The 12,643-nt window shown below is 31.1% G+C and overlaps 1 protein-coding gene across 2 annotated transcripts in view; it reads right to left on the bottom strand.

Moving 5' to 3' along the window:
* Positions 1–937: 937 nt before the first annotated feature.
* Positions 938–12,643, bottom strand: part of LOC126973862 (potassium voltage-gated channel protein Shaw-like) — a 226,884-nt gene continuing 215,178 nt past the window's right edge. The window contains exons 8-10 of one of the 2 annotated variants that reach the window (XM_050821212.1): positions 4,509–4,659; positions 3,562–3,663; positions 938–2,687 (exon numbers count right to left, since the gene is read on the bottom strand). In XM_050821212.1, the coding sequence (XP_050677169.1) occupies positions 2,221–2,687; positions 3,562–3,663; positions 4,509–4,659 (720 nt within the window). In that variant the 3' untranslated portion in view covers positions 938–2,220. Of the gene's footprint in view, positions 2,688–3,561; positions 3,664–4,508; positions 4,660–11,944; positions 12,010–12,643 lie in introns of those variants that run through there. The other variant, XM_050821213.1, reaches the window with a different exon arrangement.

The following is a 12,643-nucleotide window of genomic DNA, read 5'->3' on the forward strand; positions in this document are numbered from 1 at the left end:
TTTACAAGAACTATCAAAAAGTTCATTTTGTAAGTAAATATTTGACTTAATGAGAATAAGATTGATTTCACGTCAAAATTTTGGGGTGAAATAATTAAATTCTTTGAGATGTAAAAGAAAATTGTGTGCTGAAAGGGATTGCTATGAATCACTGATTTCTTTGACTGGACTTTAGATTGATTTTAAATAATAAAAGTTTTAGGATGGGAACGAAATATTTTATCCAGTTCTGGTGATTTTCAAATGGAGATCACGACACACTAAGACTTGTGTACCATTAAAAAGTCCTAATATAAACTTATTATTATACTTCTTCATCTCACTGTTAGTCTTCACTTGCCTATCGCAGGCTTGCTACTCGATGCTCTCTCTTGCTATTCGAAGACCAAAGGGCTGAAGCCCCTGAATCTGAAGATTTGCTTCAGCAAGTCATCATCTCATTGTACTGTCCCTAACGTAATCCTATCGAGCCTGAAGAAGCTGTTGTCAGACTTCAATTGCACTAAGGTGGCAATTTCTCAACACAGTTGAAATAATATAACCTTTGTACGAGTCTTCCCAGACACTCATACACCTAGCACATATTTCAGGTGAAGGAGGCATGATTAATAATAAGTATGTGCTGTGCAACTTAGCTTTATAGAAAAATTGCAACCAAATACAAAAATAAGCTGAATGCTAAAATTGTCATTCGAAAAGGATTATTTTTATTTTATAGACTATTTTATATACAAACTATTATATAAACTTTTTTTGATTACTTTTATTTCGAAAGTATGCCTTGTGTAAGTAAAAGGTATTGCAATTTAAAAAGTCTGATATATATTTTTGATGTATCACTATTTAACATGTAGGTAATGTAATGTAATGACTACTATGACTATGAGTATCGGTAATACTCCCATGACATGTGCACGTCTTTACAATAAAACAAAAATACACATTAATCATTTATTGATGACAATCTTTTATAATAACACACTTTTATAATAACAAAAGTGCAATTTTTTTTTTTGATAAGAATAATAAGTTCATAACATTAAAAAAAATATTAAGATTAAAATGTAACATTGAAATTTGGCATGGCTTTAAAATAACGAATATTTCCCACCATATTGGCGGTAGAATATAAATGCTTCTATAGAGATGTTAGACTTTCGTTTTAATAATATCTTATATTAATTATTTTTATATAAAGTTGAAATTCCGTAATCTTCAACATAAAATATTTTGCTTGGGAATTAATCATAGTGTAAGCTATGTAAATTAATATAATATTCAAATATTTAACGATATATATATATATATATCATGAGCAATAATCATCAGTTGAAGAATTAATTTAAATTAGTTGATATTAGAAATTATATCTTAACGTAAATAAAATGCTTTTTAATTCAAATCTTGAACTATAAATGCAATGAAGCGTAAGGCTAGTTTTAAAACCCGACTTGTGAAATTGTTTTATACAAAAACCTGTTGCAAAATTTCAGTATCGATTTCGCGTGTTTAAATCCATCATTTTATTTACATATAGGATACTCAAGTTGTTCAACGAAAATACAATATCATCAACACTTAAGGCAAATATAAATATTTTGTTATCAGTACAATCAGTACAGTGTGTCGCGGTAACGATCACCCTTGTGACCTATTTTAGATACAACGGAGTCTAACAACTCTTTTTCAAACAAGATTATTTTAAATCGACTTGTTATTTTTGATTAATTTATCTTTACAATTATTAATAATACCAAATAGTTTTAGGATGAAATTTTATCAATTACTCTACTTTATTGTTAAATACGTTATATTATCTAGCTCTATTTATGAAATATCTACGCCTTAAAATGCCACTTTGTTATTATTGTACCCAAATTCAACTTGATTAATAATTTAATAACACATAGTTACATTTCACCACAGCTGAGCAATGCTATTTTTTTTATTTATTTTATGTGATACATTTCTTATATCTTCCGCCACTTCATTTGGTTTAAATTTATTTCCACTTATTAACAAACTTTACAATAACTTCACTGTTACGTCTTTCATTTACAAAATATACTTGAACATAATAATATCGCTAATTTACACAAAACCCTACGTCCTATACTTTGGTCTAGAAAAAATATTTCATTTTTAATTTCTTTTTAGGTCAATTTCTCTTTTTATATTAAATTTAAATCTAGAATGAAATAAAATGAAATATTATAATATTTACTCCATGTTATTATTAGAACTTTTATCATTTGGGTTTCTTATTACAGGTGAATCTGTCTTAGTATCAACAACATTGGAGTTAATTTCGAATTTCGTAGGATTATTATCGTTAATAACATTATCGTTCTTCTCTATAATTTCATTTCTATCTAATTCACACAATTCTTTACAATTATCTACATTTAATGAGTTACTAGAATCACATTTCTCTATAATAACATCTACAATGGGTTTATATTCGAGTTTTTTGTCTAAGTCTGGCGGGCGTACTGTGGATAAGGTGCTAGATAAGAATGACGACTGCAGGTTGTATCCAGGTAATAATTTTGGTTGTAAAGGTAGCATTAGGTCAAGGGCTCCAGTAGTTGCAGGGCGTGGTTGTAAAGGTGGTGCGGTGATTAATGGTGGCTGCAGTGATGCTAAAGAGATCGCCCCACTTTGTGTGTTTATGATTGGACTCTCCACTGAAATAAAGTTAATGCATTAGGGTATTCTAAATAGAAATATTATCTTGGGGTTCCACTAGGAATAGAACTATTACTACATTTTACATCTACCGCGTATTGTATTTGATATACAATTATGTACATCATGATATGTTACTTGTGTGCTCAATTAACAAGTTGTACTTCTTTAGCATAACAAAACAAAAACGACTATTTTTTTTAAAAGAATTTAAACTTTTTGAATTCAAAAGTTTGATATGTTTTATATTTGGACGTCATGGTTACCATAGTTATCTATGGTAACGAACTGACAGTGTTGTTTGCTACTAAATATATTTAATATACATATAACATCAAATACACTAGAAGGTGATTGGTCGCCAATCGTTACATAAGATGAGCCAGGTCCTTCAGACATCCTTCAGCAAAAAAACAAAACTTTGCCTTGTAAGTAAATTAATTATTTTAATTAGAAAACATCATGTGAGAAAATAAAAACATTACTGCAAAACGTGGTGGTAACAGTGAGTATCGGATTTTGAAAATTAAAAAAAAAACTATTGGATCCATGAACCTCATTTTAATTATTGTTTTAGAGGTTACAACTAATTTAGCAATTGTTCAATGGAATAAAGTAACATACATAGACAAAGGGTATGTATGTGATCAAAATGACAGATGTCATTTTGATTTTGATGCTGTCAAAACAGAATTCTGTATTCTCCGTTTTTTTCGAGTTGCGTGAAAGTTTATGAAACACTTTTGTATATCCACAAAACTAATAATTCAAGACATCCCCATCCGTTATATATATGTTACGTATATAAATTAATGATGATTAAATTGCTCAGATTAATCAGTATAATAACTTAATGTGTAGATAAAAATATACCTATTGGAGCTCTGGCCTGTAACGGCTGTGCAGTCTGAGGAGGTCGAAGCAGATTAGATGGTCCTTGAAGTGCAAGACTTATCATGTTCATGCCGTTGACACCTATTAACAATTTATTATTAATTTATAACTTTATATATTATATGTGATGGAAAACACGACAATCTTTATAGGATTTTCTCTAAAAACAAAATTAGAATATATTAATTTTGTGATAAAAATAAGATCTTTTACCTATTCTAGTCGTCTTGATATTTTTTTGATATTTAGAGCTTTCACAATATCAAATCACAAGCTCCCACGCAATATGCTTGAAATATGCGATACAAATTATTAATAAATTACGTATTTAAAAGTCTACAACTTAACACTAGATAACACGAGTTGTATCCATCGCTGTGCAAACAGAGTTTTAAGAAAGACTAAGATTATTAGTAAAATAAACTTTCAATGTCATGAAAAAAGTAAAAGTTCTATTTAAATATCTTTCCTGTAATTTATTGAACTTACAATGATGTCTCTACTGAATTTTGTTAAAAGAAAATTTTAATACGACCTACAGAGTGATTATACAGTGCCTTTTAAGTAAATATACATAAAATGAATTGAATATTCTAATTCTCAAAAATTTACTAGAATGATGACATTCTATTTTACAATAATTATTTTATACATAATTAATAACAAAACATTTGGATTAGCGTAATAAAAAAAAAATGAGTATCACTAACGCAATTTAATAGTGGTACAAGAAATCATATAGTGCCTTAGTAGGTAGATTATCACTTAGTTCTTCGTTAGAATATCTATATTATGTTTAATAATGAACATTAATCATAATTAAATAAAATATTTTTTTTTTTGTTGTTATAATATTTTGTGTACGTTCTTCTCGTAGCTAGCAACAAACACCATCTGTTGAAAATTTACAAAACTAACTTACATACCATACTTATTTCCAGCTTGAAGCTCTTTCAAAACGACAGGATGTTGTTTCAAAGCATTCACGCGTCGGTTCGAAGCACCTGCATCACGCTTACGTCGGGGTTGTTCTACAGGCAGAACTCGACGTCTCTTCTTAGGAAGTTTTGAGCGTGCCTGTCGATAGATGGCGTTGTTAGCAAAAATTATAGAATTTCATACAATTCTTACAGGACGTTAATGCACCATACTACTTATTTTCTATTCAAAAGAAATGTCTTTATTACGACCTCATAAATAATGCCATAGTATCGAGTTGTATTAATTTTTTTTCCTCAAATATCAAGGTTTACTATCGCATATATCGTGGATTTGTTCTCATCCATGAAATAAACGTAGCCTTACTATTTAACCATTGAATTTTGACTTCGCCGAACTAATCTTTACTAATATAAGGGCCATAGGGTGCGAATTACACGTCGATTTTACCACAGTTTAAGAATCTCCCCACAATAGAAGTCAACATAGATCTGTGGTGCCACTCTTATTATATATACAGCGGGAGTGAAAGCATAAAGTGAACTTTACTTCTGTTCTAATAAAACAGGGAGCCAAAAGAACTGCCGATGAAGTGAAAACTTGTGCCCCCTAGACGACTAAAGCTGATATCACCCGAACAAATATAAATAGCGTGACGGGTCATTCCAATAGATTATAGAGTATAGATTAGACGAAAATAGCATAAATAGATACATAATACATTTTTTTTTAATTTTTCTTATTTTGAGGTTATGTGAAAAAAGTGTAAATACAAAAGTTTAAGATCTTTTTACTACCCACAACTTTGCTTTTTAACTTTTTTCCATAGGTCTTGTAGTTTTGCCGAAAATAGTTTTTACCCTAAAACCCCCCCACTCTTTTCCACTTCCCGACCATAGAGAGCCCATAATTTATTTTTCCTTTCATTTTTGTTATATTCATGTTCATACTACTGCAGTGGTCTATGAACCAGACATTGATTTGAAAATTGGCAAAGAAAAAAATCATAATTATAACGAAACGGCGCGCGTAACGTAAACGAACTGCGGCCTTACAATAATTAAGCTGTTTGACTTTTATCAACATAGGCAGCGTGTTCTTATGAGAGGTATCAACGACATAGCGCTTACTGAGATTACAAAATCACGATAATATTGCAACTTTTAACTCAGGTTGACGTGCGAAGTGCAAACTTATCATTATGCCCTAACCCCCTTATTAATAATGGTCCGCTCACTTTAAACAGCCGCTAAGGAGTGTTTTTTCTCATTCTAACTTAGGTCAATAGAAGAAGACAGAGTGAGAATTAGCAGTGCTTTAAGTTAGCAGACTATTATGAATAAGAGGGTAAGTCGTTTCGTGTAACGACTTGGATTATATTTTCACTACAATATATTATATTCATTTTGTCCATAAATTCCATGAAAAAAAAATCTTTTGTTATTTACGTTTTTCAGCGCTTGCTATCTCGAAATTTATTGTTAAACAGTCATATCACCCGCAAAATATTTAAATAGTTATGACAAACACGATGAGAGCGTACCAAACTCCGCTTAGAATTTTGCTGAAAATTGTCTGACGCAAAACTGTGCGAACGCGTCTATTAAGCAAAGTTTTCGTTCAGTTGTGTTTCGACTGCGCTTTGAATACAACGCCACGCAATGACAAAGTGTTCAGTGAAAAACGTTCCAAAATGACGCATTTCCAAACTAAAAAAAAGTGGATTGTCGTATTTCAGGTAAGTGCCCCTTAAGATCAACAAAATTTTGTAACCAACTCTTTCTCTCAATTTTGTCTCCTGCTCACGTTTGCCTAGCGCGTGAAGTTTTTCTTCTTCTAATGAGCGTATACAATAGACATTACACAGTACTACCACAAGATAAGGTGCTAATTTGAATGAATGTCTTAATAAGTTTTTGTATAGATGTATACAACGCCGCTTGGAAATTTTTGATGAACTTTTAATAGGCAATTGGGAGCTTATGATCCTGTAGCTAAATATAGTGCCTCTATTTCAGATATAAAACTGCCCGCAGAAAGACAAGAAGCATTATAAAGGTATCAACAAATAGGCTATACCATTGAAAGTAATTTAGGCAAAGCCTTGATAACAGCGTGTATACAATTTGCAATACTGGCGCTCAACATAAACCTAATTTAAGTGAAAGCTATTTCTTTGAACGTCACACTCGAAGCTTCGCCGAAATGTACATTTGTGAAATGTATTTGTAGAAAAAATTGCCAACTAACACCGGACCATAAAGATATGTTTTTTTTGGAGTTGGCGAACAAATTGGCATGGTATCACTTGTTGGTGAATGTTTTATAAATAGTCACTTAAGGTTTTTCTAGCTATAATAATCTAGTATATAAGAAATTACATCAAAAAGAATTCTAAAGAAAGCAATTTTGAGAAAATAAATGCCTTTGATGCCTTTTACATAAAAATCAGAGTAATGAAAAGTATTGCCTCCCGTTACAAAAGTTTACAGGCTTTATTTGAATGTACTGGTGGTTTTAATCCGATGTGTATTCGTGTGAAATGCCGAATGCCAATATGGAAGAGATGTTGATATGGGACGTACGCCAATGATCATCTACATGCTATAATATTTTATGATTTATTATTTAATAATTATTATATTCAGATGCCTATATGTCCAAGTATTCTCCGTAGTGAATAAACAGCCAAGAATTTAATTAAAATGAGGACCCAGATATGTTGTAAAGTAAGTAGGGTTCAAAGCTAAGCGCCCCCGATGAAACTTTCTTACATGGGTAGAATTCGTAATATTGATCTTGAAGCAGTATCACATATAAGCACGTAATTAGTACTTGTTTCTTAGAGGAAGTTGTTTGACCATAAATATTTTAAAATTTAATTTAACCTTAAACTTTACTTTGAGGACTTTTTATCTAAACTCTTAAATTAAAATCTTGATATAGTTAAAATTTTCATGCAGTAAATATAACTTCGTATTCGTAGCATGAAACTTTTTTATTTGAATATTTCCTGTGTAGTGTGACAATATCAGTAAGTAAGCAATCAACGAAATTTAAATTTATTGAAGTCAAAACGTCTTCAGCGTCGTTGTGATTTGAAAGTCAATGAAACGAAAAAGCATGACAGTAAAAAGAGACAGACAGAAAAAACGAGATAGGAAGCATTACACAGTTTGGAGTATACATTAATATATCATGACGTCATGCATATGACGTATTACTACATAGACACAAGGAGAACATAAATATGGTAGCGGGGATAGTAATGTCTTTCATAGCGGTTGAAATGATGTGTCATCCTAGCAGCATGTACCAGGCCTTTATATGCAGTTTAGAGGTTTATGCACAATGCATGACATGACATGTCAGAAGTGAAACCTACATTGTGTACTATGTGCGCACGTAATTTTTTTTATAGACTATTAATACTTTTTTCTCTCTCATTTCATCGTCATTGACTTTGTTTTAATAATGAAACATTGATATGAAATACACCGATCAGGTAAAGAAGCACCGAAAAGAACAAAAGAGTGAGGCAAATGATCTCGCAGCCTATGCTTTTGTATAGACGAGCCACTAAAATGTTACCTGACTTATAGAAAATTCATTTCATTTCGCTTCACTTAAAAGAATGTTCCTTGGTAAGTACAATGGTTTTCTTGTCACGCTGATTTCGATCCGAGTGCGGAGCTTCTGTCCACACGCAAGGCAATGTCCCACCCGCAACCAATCCGCGTTGCTCGCACGTGCAGCACGCCTGATAGGAAACACATCTATAAAATAATAGGTAGTCCGCACGTGGACTAGATCCGCACGCAGATGAAATTCCGCATGAGAGGAAAAACGCCCTAAGAATATTTGTTGTAAGGTGTTGGAATCTGGCATCTTTAGTTTCTAATTCAATAGCTCTTCGAAACACACTCCATGATAGATGCGGTAGAAAATGCAGATTGAATATCGGTCTACACAACGCTAATGTATAGAACGATTTACAGATTTTTGAAACCAAAAAAAATAAAAGTATGATGAAGAGAAAATAATCAAAAAGAAAGGTAAAATAAATTATTTCGTAGCAGCAAAAATATGAATTACAATTAATCAATTATCCTTTTTACATTTATAGATAATCGATTTTTTTTTTTAATTTTTCACATAAAATTTGAGGTTATGTGAAAAAAGTGTAAAAACAAAATTTGTAGATCTTTTTATTACCTAGCACCATGGCCATTTAACTTTTTTCCATAGGACTTGCAGTTTTACCGGAAATCGAGATAAACCGTTTTTTACTCTAAAACAAGGAAAAGGGGAAAAGGAGGGGCCCTTTCCCTTTTCCACTTCCCGACCTCAGATCGTCCGTAATTTATTTTTCTTTTATTTTTTGTTATATTCTCTTCCGATTCCAGTAGGTTTCATCCTACTATTGTTTTTTCACTTTTTATCATTTTCAAAGGCTTCAGCACTAATCTATGACAGTTGCAAGCGTAGTTGCAGTGTAGGCAGAATAGTTGACTCGCCGATGTGTTTTCGTTCTTAAAGTTCATGTTTGTTTATTCGATGTTTTAAGGTTGGAAACACTCTTTGTTTGCGATAAAGAGTACGGATATCACATACAATTAGGTGACTAGTAGTTAGTATACGTTGGTCCTTCACTTTCATAAAAAAATCGAGTAGCTTTGCTTTGCACGTAAATATCTTAGTCTTTACAAGTGTTAAGACTTGTGATATACCCTTTCATAATTGCAAGATACATGTTATACCTAATATGTTAAACGTATACAAAAAGGGAGGTATTGTTTAAAATTTTATACCACCAAGAAACTAGAACTAAAAAGTAATTACTAATAATTATAAACTATCTTAAGTATTTCGAAAGTTTGAAAATTATATTTTTTTATTGATATTTCTACTGTTTTACTTTAACACTTAAGATCGAATATCATTAGAGAAACCATCCTCACGAATTGAAATCTCTTCTAGATGGCGTGATCAAGTTTTTCAATGACAATGATTCTTAATCCATCCAGTTTAATTTATATTAAAAGGTTTATACCTGTAGTGTTTAGCACAAGTACGACAGTATTGCATCGTAAATTTGCAGATGGCTGCCAATTTGCGAGACATCCGATTTAATTTGTCGCCTTACGAGTGATTTGTGTCGCCAATCTAGCTGGTTCAGACGAGACATGTCTGTCTACGAGGAGGGAAGCTAGTCTAGAGTATAGCGTGAGACTTGTTGACGGATACTTCATGAATATAATGCGACGTACGTATGTCTATATGTCGAACCTCGATGTGTCAAAATCGTGCAACTCGTGCGACAAGTTGTAGAGGGTAATCGACAACTTGCACATACTATTTTATATTACAAATGCGACGATTTATGTATTATTTCCGACTCCATATTCGTTTATAAACTTCTGTAACTTAAATTATATTTTATTTGTTAAACTGTCAGCTGAGTCAATCTCAATTATTCAGTTTTGTGTTAATTTTTGTTATTATTTTAGCAATTTTATCTAAATTTGCGAGTGCCAAGTATAATTTGCATGCGATAACTTTTCGGACTCAATGCTCGCACGTGATTTTAAAATGGGCAAACGGCTCTATTTCAACCGCAACAACGAGCGCCAAGATTCTTTAGAGAGAAGTCTTTCCCCCTTCTTCATAATAGTCTGCTAACTTAAGCATTGCTAATTCTCACTCTGTCTTCTTCTATTGATCTAAGTCAGAATGAGAAAAAACACTCCTTAGCGGCGAATTTAAAAAACTATTGAATTAATATTTATTGTTGCAGTAACATTTGTAAAATAGGCTTTAAGATTTATTTTATGAGACTCGCTCGATCCTGTAGACAAACTCTGTAAACAGTTTTACAGGACTTTGTATTATTTTAAGAATAAACTGTATATTTATGAATAAATAAATAAAAATAAAGTATTATTTTTTGTATCGATGTGAAGGACGCTGTAGTTACTGAAATTTCTAAGCTATTGAGATGTCACATCTTTGTATTAAAGCTATATAGTTATATATAGTTTATGAGGTTCAATAAATGAATTTAATCCTATTTTGAATAAAAATATTAGAATTTGAATTTATTACTTATACATAATGTTACACGATGCTACTAGTATTTTTGGGGTTTCATAAATTCTATATTATAACGTCCACAGCCTTCTGTTCGCCCAAATATACTCATATCACTAGCAACGCAGCCTTTAATATTTATAATGACCCTACTGCGTACGTTCAAAGCACTTCACATTATCGAGGACACTCGTCCAGTTATTAATAGATTAACGTTTTATAATAAAAAAGAAATATAAAGCTGGATAAATATAATACACTTAGTTATATTTGCTTTCACTCTGAAACAAAACATTGTTATAAGGCTTCGTTTTAATTAGTCATAAGAACAAGGGAAAACAATTTTTCAATGTAAGTCCAGACGGTAAACATGAAAAATTTAAAAGATAATACACCCGTATTAGCTTATTAACTTGGTCTCTGATATTATTATAATATAACTAATGATGTTATAAATAATTCTAAGACTGAGATTTAAATGACTATTTACTGTGTAATTTTTGATTAAACCAAATAAATATTTGTAAAGTGCCGCTCAGAATAAGGCTTTAATTTGCTAAAAAGTATGAAAATAATTGCGTTTTAGTGTATATAATATGCACTAAAAAGTATGTCTAACTATCTATCTATCTATTGTTTTGGAGTAATTTTTAATATTAATGTTAATTTTTTTTTACAAATACAGAACCCACTGTACTTTTATAAGAAAACCATATTTTAAGTTTTGTTTATTTGTTCGTTCCGGCTAATCGAAGATGAATTTGGATCATTTTACAGAATTTTCATTAGAGACAGCTTTATTATATTTATTATAGCTTCTAACTTATTTTCATTTCATAATTGCGAAAAAAATTGATTCCAATGCTCAGATTGTCAGGTAAACGAAGCGATACAACATATTATTCGATAGAACTTAAGTTGACGTGTTTTAAAAAGAAACTATTTAATGTGCTAGTGACAAAATCGTACTATTCCATAAAAGACTTCTTTTCAGATACAACACTCAATTAACATTTTTTAAATATCATATTACTTAATTTAATTTCTTTTTACCAATTTCACTTGTTATATGTTATTTCAAAATATTCAATTATTGATATGTACATCAATTAACTGTCATTGTGTATAAATATATTTGTTTGACTTGTTATTAATTACTATTTGTACGCCACAGCATGCGGGCAAGGAATGGAGAACTTGACTTTAACATCTTGGGGTTTGTATTTACTAACAATAATGGCGCACTTGAGCTCTGCACAGGCTAATTCAATTGTACGTTCAACAGAGAGGCCCACAATATCTTCTCGTTCTTTGAATTTAAATAATTTACTTACAAGAATAAGAGAGCCGCCACGTGTAGCTTTTTCTCTGCTAAACGCACTTGCCACCTGATGACCACTGAAGTTAAAGATATAAATGATAAACAAATAAATGATCTTATCTTATCTTATATATTTTACATATTTCTACTCCAATGAGGTATCAGGTAGGTAGGTTTTTAAGCTAATGAACCTAACTAAACAAGAGGCTCATGTGTACCAGCATCTGATGTTGATAAAACCAGCCTCTTTGTATTAACTTAATTATTAACGCTTTAGAACCACACGGTATTCATATCACGAGAAAACTAACATTGAATTATTTCATACTAAAAACTTTTATTTTTTTAAAATAATAACCACATTGAGATAATATTAGTAAGCTGCAATATAAAATAATAAACATTTTAATAATAATACTAGCTTTTAATCACAACTTTGTCTGCGTGGAATAGTTACTATGGGCAGTTTTTTTTTTGACACTTTGCAAATAATACACATACAATCTGCACTTTCCTCTGCTAGTGGCGCTCTTCTATGATACAGCGGATATCCCCTGTCATTGTGGACTGTCTCTTTAATAGTATTTTCCTGTGAACTTTAATCTCCTATTTCATCCCCATGTAGGTCAAAGTTTTAAGAATGCTCGATCAAATACTTATAAATTACTTCTTATCAAATACCTAAACACAAAGTTTTATGATGGTGTTATG

Source organism: Leptidea sinapis, chromosome 30 (assembly GCF_905404315.1).
Source record: "Leptidea sinapis chromosome 30, ilLepSina1.1, whole genome shotgun sequence".
NCBI lineage: Eukaryota > Metazoa > Arthropoda > Insecta > Lepidoptera > Pieridae > Leptidea > Leptidea sinapis.